The 16,085-nt window shown below is 39.9% G+C and overlaps 1 protein-coding gene across 2 annotated transcripts; it reads right to left on the bottom strand.

Annotated features, from left to right (window-relative positions):
- Positions 1 to 5,183: 5,183 nt before the first annotated feature.
- LOC104595070 (serine/threonine-protein kinase PCRK1-like) lies at positions 5,184 to 15,740 on the bottom strand. Of its 2 annotated transcripts, none has more exons than XM_010255641.3 (5): positions 15,497 to 15,740; positions 14,519 to 14,936; positions 13,664 to 13,924; positions 6,560 to 6,682; positions 5,184 to 6,074 (listed from the first exon to the last, which is right to left on the bottom strand). In XM_010255641.3, the coding sequence occupies exons 2-5, from the start codon at positions 14,891 to 14,893 to the stop codon at positions 5,553 to 5,555; spliced, it is 1,281 nt and encodes a 426-aa protein (XP_010253943.1). In that variant the 5' UTR covers positions 14,894 to 14,936; positions 15,497 to 15,740; the 3' UTR covers positions 5,184 to 5,552. The 2 variants fall into 2 exon arrangements, with proteins under 2 accessions (XP_010253943.1, XP_088753055.1); XM_088896929.1 differs by lacking the exon at positions 15,497 to 15,740 and adding an exon at positions 15,108 to 15,131.
- Positions 15,741 to 16,085: the final 345 nt, after the last annotated feature.

The raw sequence follows: 16,085 nt of genomic DNA, 5'->3' as shown, positions 1-16,085 counted from the left end.
TTTTTATGCAAAGCTGCATTCCTCGTGTCCCATATAAATCTGAAGAATAAAGAACTTTGCAATGAAGACCTGTTTTTCCTCTTTGTTTACACAATTTAACTTAGTTTCTATCCATTCAAGAGTGAAGTAATAAAGTTCCTTGCTCTGCATTTTCTCTGGGTTTATAACCAACGGAGCAGATAACCATACCGTCCTAGCATAGGAACAATCAAAAAAGAGATGCTGCCAAGTCTCTGTGGTTGTTTGGCACAAAGGACATTTCTTCTCCTCTTCATTTAAAAAGTGCCATTTATCATTTGTTTTGATTCCATTCCACCATGCCTTCCACATAAAGATTTGGAATCACATAGGAATTTTGCATTTCCGTATGAGGTCTCAATTCCAATGCTGTCCAGAAGAGGATGCTTGAGTTGACATGAGAAATCCGTAGCCAGTTTTTACATCATACTCTCCAGATTTGGATTTTTTTCAGATGAGCCTATCTGTTGAGAGATGATGCGAGATCACAGTTTGTATGATAGGCCAGCAATTCTCTTGCTTGAAGAAGAGTTCAATTTTTTGTTGATCCCATGCACCGGAGGTGGAGATGAATTCATTCACTATTATCCCCATCGTATGTGTTTGAGCTTCAGATTTAATTCCCGGAACTCCATTTGGTAATACTGGCACCCATGGGTCAAAAATATGAACCGAAGTACCATTCTTTATTTGCCAAATGGGCACCCATGAGCTTCAGATGTATTACTTCCTCCCATAGGCTCTTCTTTCCCGAAAACAATCTCCAGATTTGTTTTGAAAACAGGGCTTGATTAAATTCTTTCATCCTCTTGAATCCTAAACCACCCATCTTTTTTGGTTTACAGAGGATTTTCCAGGCTATGGTATGAAATGATTTGTTTTCTAGTGAGCCATCCCACCAGAAATTCCTCTGGGTTTGTTCTAACTTTTCTAAAGTAGAGCTTGGAAGAACTGAGGAACCCATTATGTAATTTGGTACAGCTTGGAGTATTGAATTTACCATGGTTGGTCTTCCTGCTTGTGACATCAGTCTTGCTTTCCATAATCCAAGCCGTGTGTTTATTTTGTCTAGCAGTTCCAATTGATTTACTCTACTTGTACCCCGCATAGAGCAAGTTGGATTCCCAAATATTTCTCCACTTGATTGAGCTTTTTCATGTGGAGGGTTGACAGGAGTATTTTCACTTTTATTCGATGCACCCCTGGACTAAAATAAACTCCCGATTTCGCTTTATTAATTCATTGGTAGGAAAGAAAGTAGGAAATTTGGTATGGTGGGATGTGGGAAGTGAAGGTGTGCTCTGTGGGGAGCCAATTAAGGTGTTTATCAATTCAAAATGTTTTTCAAATATTTAAAATGAAGAGAATCTCTTTTATATTGATCAACCTAAGAATTAAGGCTTAGCTCGGAAAGAGTACAAATACAAATATGTAAAGTATAAATACATACAAAATAATACTAAATTTAAGATTTTTGCACTCTACATATTTGTATTTATACTCCTTCCAAACTGAGCCTAAAATACAATGGCAATGCAACACTGCCAAACACCTCCTCGATAGAATGATCAATGATGATTCAATGAAAGCATTTTTAGCCAATGCTATAATTAGATCAGATTTAGAGCTGTAAAACAGGTTGTGATGTCGTATCATGCTAGCTTGCGAGTTGTCTCAAGCCATACCTCCCTCTTCTAGGATATTTTGGGGGGTTGGCCCACAGCCTAAGCCCGTGTGGTCCCGTGTCATGTCGTGTCGTGCCATGGGCCAGGTTGGTCTGTAGGCCAAGCCTTAGGCTAGGCTGGGTTGTGGACCGGGCCAAAGCTATTTATTTAAAAATAATTGAAAAAAGATCTTAAATTTTTTATTTTATATGAATTTTGATGTATACAATTGTTTATATACACAATAATTAAATAAAATAGTATAATAAAATTGAAAGAAATTGTTTATTTTATTAATATATTATATACTATATATTATTATATAATTATAATTTATATAATATTATATATATAAACATATTATATATTTATTTTATTATAATATATATATAAGTCGCGTTCGGCTGTGTTGGGTCGGGCCGCGCGCTGGGCCATGCTGGCACAGCCTGCTCGGTCGTGTCGTGCCGGTCTGACCCAATTAATTGTATGGACCTAAAACCCCAAGCTGGGTATGGCCCATACAATTGTGTCGAGCCATGAACCATCATGCTGGGCCGCAAGTGGCATGGCCCGATTTACACCTTCAAGATGTATCGACCACCTCCTTTTAAACGATTTAAACATCAGATCCTCTACATTTACCAAAAAAATCAGATCCTCTTTGAGGATCACATACACAACCACTAGGGTGTTCACAGTTTGGTTAATCAAACCGTGGGTCTTTTTTATAAGTCAAACCAGTCTATCAAATTTTTTGAAATCAAAATCAATCAATTAACTAGCTGACTAGTTTATTTCAGTTTTTCTATTTTTCAGTTTTATTTTCTGAATTTACAATATATATATATATATATATATATATATAATTATATAGTATAAATACTATAAATATGTCAATTAAATAAATCAAGATTTGATCACGCGGGCCATTAACATTGAATTTGGATTAGCTGAACGCTTTGACCGTTGAGCGGACTGTGGAACCAATAATCATCAGGTTCCATGTCAGTAATAAAATCATGGGCCCCATGTATTTTATTACTGGTGTGGAACATTATCATTTGGTTCCACAGCCTGCTTTGCTAAACAGTTAAAGCGTTCAGTTAAACCTTGCTCCAATCTCATCAAACATTTGTAGAAGAAAGCAATAAATCATATTAATGTTTTAAAAATGTCATTGACCCAAGTGGCCAAACTCTTTGACCCAAGTAGCGGTTCTATGAAGCAATTTGTATTTCATAGATCAACAATATCATTCTTTTTTAGGTAAGGGTGGATTCAAGCTGAGCCGAGTCAAATGGTACAAGGCTTGAGCTCGGCTTGCCAAGGTAGTACAAGCTCGAGTTCAATTTGAGCTAGAACCTTGAGCTCGAGCTCGGCTCGAGTAAAAAACTCGTAAGCTCAAGCTTGGCTCGGCTCGAGCTCGACTTGAGAAAAAATGTTTTATAAAAATAATATATATATATATATATATTTATTGGATAATTAAAATTAAGAATTATAATAATTAACTATTATTATATAAAAAATAAAAACATTATATATAATATTTTCTATAATTTTATATTTTATTTATTATTATTATTGTTATTATTATTATTATTATCCCCCCTAACTATGGACTTAGTGACAATTACTCCTAACTAGACCTGTTCACGGGCTGGGCTTTAGACCTAACTTTACACAATGTTGGGCTCGGGCTTCAAGCTGGGCCCATTCAAATTTTGGCAAAAGCTAGGCCTGAGCCTGGCCCATGGATAGGTCTACTCCTAACCTTTCATTTGCCACAAAGACCCCCCCCTACATAGTGACAATTTCACCTTAAATTTCTTTGTTTTCTTTTATCCACCTTTTTTTTTTCTTAAGCTCTATTTGACCCAAAAATACCTCCATTTTCTCTAAATGAAACCAACTAAAATAATAATAATGATAAGAATCATTTCACCAACATAGAAAAACAAGTTTCTTTAAATTCTTGTTCCATTTCAATGACATAAATATCTCTCTTCATCTAAAATATAAAAATTATCCACTCATTTTCTCTAATAAATTATGAAAAAACAAATGTAACCTTAGATTTATATCTATCAAAAAGAGAAATCTCTACCATTTCATTTGAATATTGAATCAAGCCAGAAATTTACAATTATCTATTAGAGCAATTGAGAGGACTTCAATATTATATTTAGAAAGCTAATCAAAATCATAAGCCATTCAAATAAATAGAAAAAAAAAGGTAGTTTGAAGATTTTTAAAAATTTTTAATAGCTAAATAAGAATCCTTGTTCAAAGATAATTGATTGAACTCTGACGGACAAAGGTATTTGTCACAAAGTGAAAGTTTATGAGGTAATTTTTCATTAAAAAAAGGTTTAAGGGGTAATAATTGTAGAGGGGATCCTTGTTGCAAATGAAAGTACAAAGGGTTATATTTCTAATATTTTTTTTGGTAAATACAAAATCTGAAAACAAAACATTGAAATTGTAACACTTTTGAATACATCAGTCTACTGTCCCCTGGACGTCCCTCTCTCTCTCGGCTTCCGTCAGGGCAACAACCGTTCGAGCAGCCTTTACAGCCTTGCATTGGGAATATCTCCCTACTCATATGATTTATTTCATGGGAAGATATTCCTGATGCAAGGTTGCAAGAGGCTGTTTGGATGGTGTGAGCATGGGTTTGCCCTGACCGAAGCCGATCTCCGATCTCTCTCTCTCAATCCTATCCCCTTATATATTTGAGTCATATTAGCTTTTTTTTAGGACATTCATACAAGTGATACAAGACTTGAGAAAAACTCTGCATTTGCATATATTAAAATTCACATTGGTTTCCACTTGATAATATTTCTAAGTATTTTATGTTTTTATTGTTTTACTCGTGATATCACGGGCCAACCCATTCAACCTCTACGGTTAAATTGCTGACCCGGAAAATGATGGCAAAATGGATTCCATTTCATGATCTGTTAACATTGACAAATGTGAGAAATGTGAGAACACAGAACGAATCTGAGAGCAGTCGATTTGTTGGGAAAAAAAGGCCAATGGTCAGGTCTATATTCAGGAGTCCAGAACTAGTAGTTAGCACACTAAGCAACAATCAATGTGCAACCATCACATTGCAAGTGTGCCTTACTGCCCACACTGTATTTGCATGAGCTCTGGACCATTACTTGGTTGTATAAAAGCTACATCCCCAGTTAAAACTGTAATTTCTGTATATAACCAGTCTAAAAGCTACGAAATAGACACTATCACCAGTGGAAAATCATGACCCTATGATTTATTGTTGTATATAACCAATTAAAAACAGAAACATGTTACAGACTGTTGTATTGGAATTTGGAGGAAAACTTTTTATTGGGTGCCTCTGAGAGACAGTAAACCAGTCATGCAATTAATACTTCATTTTAGACAGTCAAAAGAAACCTTCTGTGACTACATTTCCTACTAGACGCCTGCCATCCAGGTCTAAAATGCTCATGGAGACTTCCTGTAGATCATGCAAAAGGTATTTGGAAGTATGTTATCAAGCTTACTAGTTAATTACAACTGGTTACTTTCCTATAGTTCAAATGACATCCTCATCAGCCATATGTACATAAATAAAATACTGTGAGCAGTAGCCATACAGGAAGACCCAAAAACCAGTGGCATGTGCCCAATTGAGGCACCTGTTTGTTTTACATCTGTTACTTGAACTAACATTAGCCATTCTCTGCATGCTTCCTTGCACAATATGTAGATTGTTGCAGTGTGAGTAACATCCATTGCCAACATTTGTGGCAGAGAACCAAATAAGCCTTCTTACACTCACATTAGCCTCTTCACCTACATACCAAGAAAAACTAGCACACCCCTCTTCTTTCAGCATGTTCTTATGAGCTTAGGTGTCCACATCTGCCAAGCTGACCATCCACGTTCTCCTACTCTTGAGTCCACAACCCTTCTCTTCAAGTTGGACCCTTCCATTTTCTGTTCTTCAGAAGTATCTCCAGGAGCCAACATCTTCATGGACGATTCTGGACCCATCTCTGTTGACTCCACAAGTTTTTTCACAATCTCCAACACCTCACTCATCTTGGGACGTGCCTTTGGCTGCCGCACCAAGCACCGATTAGCTACAGCTGCAAGCCTCTGGGCAGACTTCAGAGAATAATTTCCTTCAAGTCTTGGGTCCAAAATCAGTTTAAATTTCTTCATGTCTGACAGGTGTGGCCTCACCCATTCCAAGAGTTTCTGTTCACTCTTGGGACGGTTTCTGTCAAGTGGTTTCCTACCTGTTATGAGCTCATACAGGAAGACCCCATAGCTCCAGACATCACTCTTGGCTGTCAGGCGGCCAGTTTGGATGTATTCAGGAGCCGCATATCCAATGGTTCCCACTACCTGTTTTCAGATAAAACAGGAGAACATCAGGATTCTCTCAGATCACAGTATTTAAATTTTAAAATCCCAATCATTCCAATTCAAATCTTATGTATGAATCTTTTCTGGAAAATAGTTTTTTTTTTCCTGGGGTTAGGCAAATGGGCTACACAATAGGGGGTAGCCTTCTCCCAACCTCCATCCCACCCCAAACCCTGGGTGGAGGCACCATTCAATAGTACAGTCAACCAGAGACCCTACCAGTAAGCTATCTGACACCTTCAATTTATTTAGGTTATTTAAAACCAATTTAGAACCCTATTGAGTTTACTTTCCATTTAAATTTTAAAGTTGGTTAAAAATCCACTATATGTGGTTTAGTTGACTTTTTAGTCAAACTTGATAGTATTACCTTATGCTGTGTAGTGGTAAATTATATTGTATTGAGTACATATATGATAGATATTTATTTGAAGAAAATACATTCCTAATTTTTGGAGACATACCGCTGTTGAGATGTGAGTTAATCCTTCTGAAGGACCCTGCCTGGCCAAACCAAAGTCTGAAAGCTTTGCATTCCATTGTTCATCCAAGAGAATATTTGAGGATTTAAAATCCCTGAAGATGATCTGTTTCAAGTAATAAAGAAGATGTCATTATTATTTTATTATATATGAAGCACCCACCAAGATAATCTTTAGCACAGTAACTGGAGTATTAGGCTGCATGTCATGTGATCAGAAACTACTCCAAAGCATCACTTTTCTGTAGAAACAACCATGTTCAATGCAAACTGTTAGTGGTGTTAGTGAAGGGGTATTTCAGTCTTTGTACTTGTTGAGAATGCTGATGTGTACTGTTATGTTAGTTCGAGTGCCTCTTACTTAAAGAAGGGCACTCAAGTCTTTTTCAATAAGTCAATAATATAATAATAGGTCTGGCCGAATCAAGGGATTAACTTTTTTCCCTAATTCGAACCAGCCTTTCTCTCTTTTCTCTCTTCTCTCTTTTCTTCTTTCCTCTCCTACTTCTTGCTGTCTACTTTACTCTACAGTCAACGAACAAGACAGAATTCTATGGCAGGTCAAACTTCAACATGGTATCAGAGCTAGGTTCACCAAATCAGACTTGCTAGAATTCTGCCTTCTGCGCATTCGAATTAGGGTTTCACTTGGGGTTCTCAGTTGTGAGTTGGAGACTGGGAAAAGGGCTGAAAAGGAGTGATCGCCCTCTTCCCTAGGAGGTCTCTATGCCTCCGATTGTGTCGTTGGTGATTGGTTGCTGTGGTTTCTAAGCCCTAGTTAGGGCTGGTACGTGTGGTGCAGTGGTGTCTCAGCCCTTCGTATGGTTGGCCTTCAGGCGATGAGGTAAAGTTTTTTTTTATATATTTTTTTTGTTATGGAATACATGAGAGGTGTAGTACAGTTCGCATGATGGGTTCTCAGATTGCAGTATGCTAGGGTTTATGCTAGGGTTTATTCTGGTTTGTGTGTGATTCGAATGGCAATAGTGTCTACTTAATGGTGAAGCTTCCTATAGTTGTGGATTAATGTTGGTGGTGTTACAAGTGTGGTTTTCAGCTTTTGATATCGCTGAAATCAGTGTGTAGACCTCGGTGAGTAGGGGTTGTGGTGTTGTAGTTTTCAACATTTAATACTGCTGAAATCAGTGTACAGACTTCGGTGAGTAGGGTTTGTGGTGTTGCAGTTCTCAGCTGTTGAAATCAGTGTGCAGATTTCGATGAAGTGTCTGTGTGTAGTGTGCAGTGTGTAGTGCTCCTAATTCAGTGCTCAGAATTAAGGGAGTTCGGCAATGGCAGATAACAGTGATAGTAAACCTAGTGTCATGATATCTACTGACTACCTGAATGTCCAAATGACCTCCATTAAACTGAATGGAGAGAATTATGTCCCTTGGGCCAAGTCTGTAGAGGTTTTTCTGAAGGCGAAGAAGAAAGTGAAGCATATAAGAGAGGAGAAACCCCCCGCTAATTCTCAGGAGTATGAAGACTGGGAACAGGAAGATGCACAGATCATTACATGGTTGTGGAACAGTATGGAACCCAAAATCAGTGTGAACTTCATGTTTCTTGACACAGCCAAAGAGGTGTGGGATCATGCCAAGAAACTGTATTCAGGTCAGGATAATACCACTAGGGTATATCAACTGTATCAGGATTACTTCAATCTGCAACAGGGAAATCAGAGCCTTGAGGAGTACTATGCCAATGTGAGGAATATCCGTAATGAGTTAAATGTCTATCATCCTCTCACTTCAGATGTCAAAGTTCAACAGCAACAGCGAGAGCAGCTTGATGTAACACGGTTTCTGGTGGGGCTGAAGTCTGAGTATGAACCAGTACGAGCCCAGATACTAGGGGGATCTGCTCTTCCATCTTTAGAGGAGGTGTTTGCTCGTCTTCGGAGGGCTTCCATTGGATCTATGGACTCTAATGTCTCCGATAAATCAGCATTTGCAGTGTCAAGAGGCCGAGGTGGCAGAAGTGGGACTCGAGGAACCCAGCCTGGCAGGAGTGGTAGTGGTGGATCTACACACATCCGTGGTGGTGGTCGTACTGGAGGCAGAGATTCAGGGGGAGCTCGTGGTAGAGGACGTGGCTCGGGTCCACGGAAGTGTACTCACTGTGGTTTGGATGGACATACCATTAACTACTGCTATGACTTACATGGTCCTCCCTCGACGTGGGCCAACCATGCCATGACTAGTGACACCAGTTTCAGCCCTACACAGGAGAAACGGTCAGCTGACCCGATGCCTTCTACTCCCTCAGATGGTCCAGGCAAGGAGATGGTGAGTGTTCCTCGTGATGAGTATGAGAGGTTTGTTCAATCCAAGTCGCAGCAGAACACAGCTTCCTTTGCACACTCAGGTATGGCTTGTTTGGCATCCACACCCAACCCCTGGATTATTGACTCTGGAGCCTCCGATCACATGACGGGAACTCCAGGTGTGTTTTCATCTCTCACTCATTGCTCAACATCACAATCTGTTACCCTTGCTAATGGCTCCACGTCATCTATCTGTGGTGTTGGTAATGTTGACCTAGACCCTGTATCCCTATCCTCTGTTTTATATGTACCTAAGCTTCCATTTAATCTTATGTCTGTTAGTAAGCTGACCAAGTCACTTAAGTGCTCCATCACTTTTTACCCTTCTATGTGTGTTTTTCAGGATCTCAAGACGGGGATGAAGATTGGTGGAGGGCATGAAGCCGGTGGACTGTATTATCTTGATGGTGGTGGACGAACGTCAACGGCTCTTCAGTCATCCATTTCTCCTCTCCAGTGGCACTGTAGATTTGGTCATCCTTCGCTGAAAGTGTTGCAGTCCTTAGTCCCTTCATTGAGTCAACTTTCTGTTTTAGATTGTGAGTCTTGTCAATTTGGGAAACACCATCGTGTTCCCTTTCGTTCTAGGGTCGATAACCGTGTGTCGAGTCTTTTTTCTTTAATTCATTCAGATGTTTGGGGTCCTTATAAAGTGATGTCATATAATGGATACCGATATTTTGTTATTTTTGTTGATGACTGTTCAAGAATGACGTGGCTCTATTTAATGAAAGAAAGAAGTGAATTATTTTCCATCTTCCAGAAATTTTATGCTGAGATCCGCAATCAATTTGGTGTTCACATCAAAATTTTCCGTTCTGATAATGGTCGTGAATACTTGTCCTCATCTTTTCGAGAATACTTGGACCACCATGGGATTATACACCAAACTTCATGTACCTATACTCCGCAACAAAATGGGGTTGCTGAGAGAAAGAACCGCCATCTTGTAGAAACGGCACGCTCCCTCATGCACCACATGAATGTTCCCAAAACTTTTTGGAGCGATGCAATGCTCACCTCTTGTTTCTTAATTAATCGGATGCCCACGTCTATCCTTGATGGTCGTTCTCCTTTTAGTGTCTTATTCCCCAACATGTCTCCGTTTCCGCTTTCTCCTCGGGTATTTGGGTGTGTCTGCTTCGTTCATAATCTGAGTCCCGGGACTGACAAGTTAGATGCACGTTCCCTGAAGTGTATCTTCCTTGGTTATTCCCGAACTCAGAAAGGGTACAAGTGTTATCATCCTAGTTCTCGTCGTTCCTTGGTATGTGCTGATGTTACATTCTTTGAGTCTACTCCGTTCTTCGTGGGGTCCGGTGCTGCTGCTTCCCCCACATCACCACCTCCTCTTCCTCTTCCTGTGGCTGATCCACCTCCTTTGGTTCCAGTCATGCCTACGTCCTTGCCTCCGGTGCCACCATTGGTTGACCGTCCACCCATCCGTCACGTGTATACACATCGCCCACGTGTACCGGCTGCAGCTCCTCCAGCTTCATCACCGTCGACAGATCCAGCTCCAGCTTCGACACCAGCCTCCGACCTAGATCTTCCTATTGCCTTACGGAAAGGTAAGCGTACTTGCACCCTTCACCCTATTTCCAATTTTGTTTCACTTACCCACCTCTCCGCTTCCCATCGCCAGTTCATATCTTTGTTATCCTCCGTGGTTGTTCCTAAGGATGTCCAGGAAGCCCTTACCTCTCCAGAGTGGTGCCGTGCTATGGAAGAAGAGCTCTCTGCTTTGCATCATAATCACACTTGGGATCTCACCGCTCTTCCTCCTGGGAAGCAGGCTGTCGGTTGTAAGTGGGTGTATAGTGTTAAGTACTTGCCAGATGGTCGTGTTGAGCGCCTGAAGGCGCGGCTGGTTGCCAAAGGGTACTCCCAAACCTATGGCATTGACTACACGGAGACGTTCTCCCCGGTTGCTAAGATAGGATCAGTTCGTGTCGTCATCTCCCTTGCAGCTATGTCTGGTTGGCCTCTCCATCAGCTCGATATCAAAAATGCCTTTTTGCATGGGGATTTGCTCGAGGAGGTCTACATGGAGCAACCACCTGGGTTGGTTGCTCAGGGGGAGGATGGTAAGGTATGTAGACTTAAGAAGGCTATTTATGGACTTAAACAGTCCCCTCGAGCATGGTTTGGTAGGTTCAGTGAGGTGGTCAAGAAGTTTGGTCTGAAACAGTGCCAAGTTGATCACTCTGTCTTCAGTCTTGACTCTTCGGCAGGTAAAATAATATTGGTGGTGTATGTGGATGATATCGTTGTGACTGGGAATGATAAAATGGGCATTGACAGATTGAAGGCATTCCTACAGGAACACTTTCAGACAAAGGACCTTGGCAAGTTGAAATACTTTTTGGGCATAGAGGTAGCAAGATCTAAGCATGGCATTAATTTGTGCCAGAGGAAATATGTGCTTGATTTACTGGAAGAAACAGGATTGTTGGGTACTAAACCGGCTGAGACACCTATGGAAACAAATACGAGGCTGAGCAGTGATATAGGTGAAGTGTTTGAAGAGCCTGACAGATACCGACGACTTGTAGGCAAACTAAACTATCTAACCATTACTCGGCCAGATATTTCATTTGCGGTTAGTGTGGTGAGTCAGTTCATGCAGAAACCTTTGGTCCCACATTGGAATGCAGTGCTAAGGATTGTGAGGTATCTGAAAGGAGCTCCTGGTCGTGGTTTGCTGTACAGAAGTGGTGGAAAACTGGTAGTAGAAGGATACACCGATGCTGATTGGGCAGGTTCTATGTCTGATAGACGATCTACCACAGGCTATTGCACCTTTCTGGGGGGTAACCTGGTAACATGGAAAAGTAAGAAGCAAACAGTTGTGGCAAGAAGCAGTGCAGAAGCGGAATATAGGGCCATGGCACATACTGCTTGTGAACTAGTGTGGCTGAGGAACCTTCTACAGGAGATAGGATATGACATCAGTACTCCAATGAAGCTCTACTGTGACAATCAGGCAGCGGTTCATATCTCTTCCAATCCAGTGTTTCATGAAAGAACCAAGCACATCGAAGTTGACTGTCATTTTGTGAGAGAGAAGGTGCTGAATGGGGTGATAGAAACTGCATATGTTAGTACGGGAAACCAGTGGGCAGACTTGTTTACAAAAGGCTTGAGTCGGGGGAGAGTGGACTACATATGTAACAAGCTGGGATTATATGATATATACTCACCAGCTTGAGGGGGAGTGTTAGTGGTGTTAGTGAAGGGGTATTTCAGTCTTTGTACTTGTTGAGAATGCTGATGTGTACTGTTATGTTAGTTCGAGTGCCTCTTACTTAAAGAAGGGCACTCAAGTCTTTTTCAATAAGTCAATAATATAATAATAGGTCTGGCCGAATCAAGGGATTAACTTTTTTCCCTAATTCGAACCAGCCTTTCTCTCTTTTCTTCTTTCCTCTCCTACTTCTTGCTGTCTACTTTACTCTACAGTCAACGAACAAGACAGAATTCTATGGCAGGTCAAACTTCAACACAAACCATTAAAACAAATTCCAATCCCACTTACACAGAAAAGATGACTTGAGTGACACTTCCAACATCCATGTTTGTTTGATGATGTCATCAAATTTTCATGCATGCATGTAACTACAGTCAATGTTTTAAAAGGTGTGGGAGGTGTATGCCTGGAGGCACGCCTCCAGGTGAGGCACCCCTAAAACACTCTGTGGTGCATGCGGGAAGTGCTTATGCTTCTGAGGACTACGCCTCGAACAAATTCAATGCATTTTAATTGCAGATAACAAGAATAAAGGCTATTACCCAATGTTGGTCCTAGTTATATACCTGGGGTCTTGAGGGATGTGGAATGGATACAGAGCTTACTTTTGGCATTTTTTTGGGCACAAAGTGGCTGTTTTCAGACTTGATCCCACATTCTCGTACTTGTCAGCCTGAAATTTTACTATTATACCAAGCAATGGCCCCTAATTGCAGATAATGAGAATGCAGATGGTAAAATGAGTAAAAAGGCTGAGCAAGGACTCCCCTTCTTGTCTGTGTGTGTGTGTGTGTGTGTTGGGGGGTGGGTGGGATTGAGCTGTACTACCTAAGATTCTCCTCTATCAGCATTTAGTTTGATGAATTTCTTGAAAAACCGAGTAGAAAACAATAACCAGAAAATAAAAAGAAGAAAAAAGATGACTCAGTGTAGTTGGACAAAATGCCTACATTCATGAGAGTGAGACCAATTTGTGTTCTATTGTCAAGGAAAATAAATATGATAAGACAAATATATATGGGGACCTAGTCCATGAATCATGTACGCCCATTCTATCTCACTAACACAGGACACAGTCTCTCCCTCTCTCTCTGTAAAACAATTGGCCTTTACAACAATCCATTTCCTATAGGAAACTTCTCCCAAAAGGCAACTAGAGGCTAGGACAAGGAAGCCTGACTAAAACTTGCAATAATACCCACAACAACAATATCCTGAGACAACTATTACCAAAAAATACATTATTTGGCAATTGTAATCTTACCAATCTATTGGCCTTCCCTTGCAACCCATTAACCAACATTTTTTAACCACCAATAAGAATGTGGTTGGTTGGATTATCTGAACCCAGCCACATTGAGTTTGGCCTAAGAGAATTCCTAGGTCAGACATAAAATGATAGATTTCCATCCTAGACTGTGTAAGATATGTTTAAACTTTAAAGAAAAATTTATTATGACATGAGCAAATCAAATTTAATAAAACATGCCAGGTAGAACAAATTTGAATACCTGAAAATCCATTTCTTCATGGAGATATGCCAAGCCACGAGCAGCATCCTGTGCTATTCTCAGTCTCACGGCCCATGGAAGAGGTGCTGTTGAGTGAGATGATAAATGGTCTTCAACACTTCTATTTGGCATATATTCATAGACTAGAAGCCTCTGGATCCCCCTTTCATCATCCTCAGCACAATAGCCTATTAGCTTGACAAGGTTTGGATGTTCAACCACTCCAAGGACATTTACTTCCGTCACCCATTGCTTGTGCCCCTGATTGACAAGAGGTCAGATAATAATTAAACAATTTCAAGAAATCTTAATAATTAATGGTAAAATTATATTATCGTGGCGCATAGGGTTGAGACAAACTCCAGCAAATTAAGAATTAAGATCAGCCCTTTGTTATTTAACCCAGAACCCTCGTATCAGACCTGCAATTTGGTGGGTCCAAAATCCTCAGCCCACCAGTCTCCTGTCCTTTGGTATTCAACCTCCTATCCTTTTTTTTTGGTAGAAACCTCCTATCCTTTTGAGTATATATACTTAATAAAAGCAGTTACCGGCTACCTGAGGATCTTCAAGGATTGGAAGCTGTGCTACCAATACTGATCCACAGCAACTTAAACCCACTCTGTGGTTGCACTTCCATTGCACCCTTCACCAATTACATCTACCATGATCCCCCCAAACCACATTAATCTCAATCAACTATTTGGAATCAGCCCCATCTTTTTTTTTCGAAGTTTAATTGATAATAGTAGCTTCCTGAAGAGGCAGTAGTTAAGTACTATCTACATTAGATAGAAATGCATATTTTAAATTATTTAGAGCACTAAAATTAAGAAAATCAGGAAGAAATCTTGCCTGCAATCCTCTCCTGCTCAGCTGTTTGACAGCAACGTCAAGTCTGACATTTGGCTCTTCAGAGTTCTTGATCACACCCCTATAGACACATCCAAACCCACCCTCCCCAACCATAAGGGAGAGGCTGAAATTCTTTGTGGCTGTCTTTAGCTCTGAGAATGTAAACACCTTGAGATTGTTTGACCTCTGAGACAAACTTGGGAACGTGGGCCTCCCCATTGATTCACTGCTCATTTCTGAGATGTTCTCTGAATTGAACTCGGACCCAGATCTCCTCGCCTCACGATCAGTGGAAGTAGAAGACCGAACTGATATGGACTTTGTAGTCCTCGGTTCATCTTTCCTCTCTCCACTAATAAAATAGAAACACTTCATAGGCCCCCCAAGAACAGAAAAAACTAGAACACCAATTTCCCCTCTGCACATCCAAAGGTTGAAAAGGAGAGAACCTCAGAACCATGAAACAAGGAAAATCAAGACCTAAGAAGCAAAGCATTATCTAGAACTACCCTTATTTGCTAAAATTCGGTGACTTAAGTGAAGATCAAAAGAGATTGTCCTCTTAATTACCAGTGAATAAACTATGTACCTTCAAAATTACCTACAAAATGTATACTGGCTTTTCTGAGGAAAACACACCTCCTTCACTAACTCAATTTCCATTCCATGAATCACATTAGAATGTCAAGGAATCATTTTAAGATCAAATAGAAATAGCCTCCTACTTCTCTGAGGAAAAAAAAAAAAACCTTCTTTTTAAAGTTTTTCTTCAGAAACCACGTTCTACAAAAATTGTAAGAATTAATAAAAAACTCTACTTTTCAAATGAAATTCGTTTTATTGTTTACCAGCCCGATCTTAGATTATATAATAAGAGATTACGTATTCCATATTTTGGACAACCCCAATCCCAGAAAACTCATTCTCAGACCTGCCAAATGCAAATTTGAAGAGAACAGATTTAAAGAAAAACCTCACCTTTTTATCTTCCCAGGCAAATTCAGGAAACTCTTCTCCTCAGTACCTCCCCAGAAAACAGCTTGAGAGGTTTTAAGAGAACCCAGAATCCAGAAAGGCTTCAGAAACTACCGAGCAACGAGCATGATCGAAGAAAAGTCAACAGACGGCAGCTGGCAGTCAACTCACCAGACACCAGCCCAAAATGGATAAAAAAAGGAGAAACCATGGATAAGTTTGAAAACGAAGCTAGCAGGAGCTTTCTTAACCAAGGATGAATAATGGACGTGAAAGTCTATATAACTCACCATAAGTTTTTAACCTTTTCCTTAAACTCACCACAACTTTTCAAAATGTCTAAAATTCACCATTTCACTAAATTTTTATTTTTCAAAACTCACCTTCGGTTAGTGCACCCTAATGATTCTTAATAGAGGTATTCATATCAGCATAAATAATAATTTTTATGACCAAATTACCCTTGAATGGCGAGCCAGGGGAAAAATGGTCTTTTCAGTTCTCAATTTTTGTTGTTTTTTTTTTTTGCATTTTTAGTGTTTTGTTATAATTTTCAATATTTTTTATAATTTCTGTTTTTTTACATTTTCTA

The sequence above is a fragment of the Nelumbo nucifera genome, chromosome 2 (assembly GCF_055504915.1).
Source record: "Nelumbo nucifera cultivar China Antique chromosome 2, China Antique-T2T, whole genome shotgun sequence".
NCBI lineage: Eukaryota > Viridiplantae > Streptophyta > Magnoliopsida > Proteales > Nelumbonaceae > Nelumbo > Nelumbo nucifera.
Note: the sequence above shows the minus strand (reverse complement) of the source record. Positions and strands in the feature narration are given on the sequence as shown.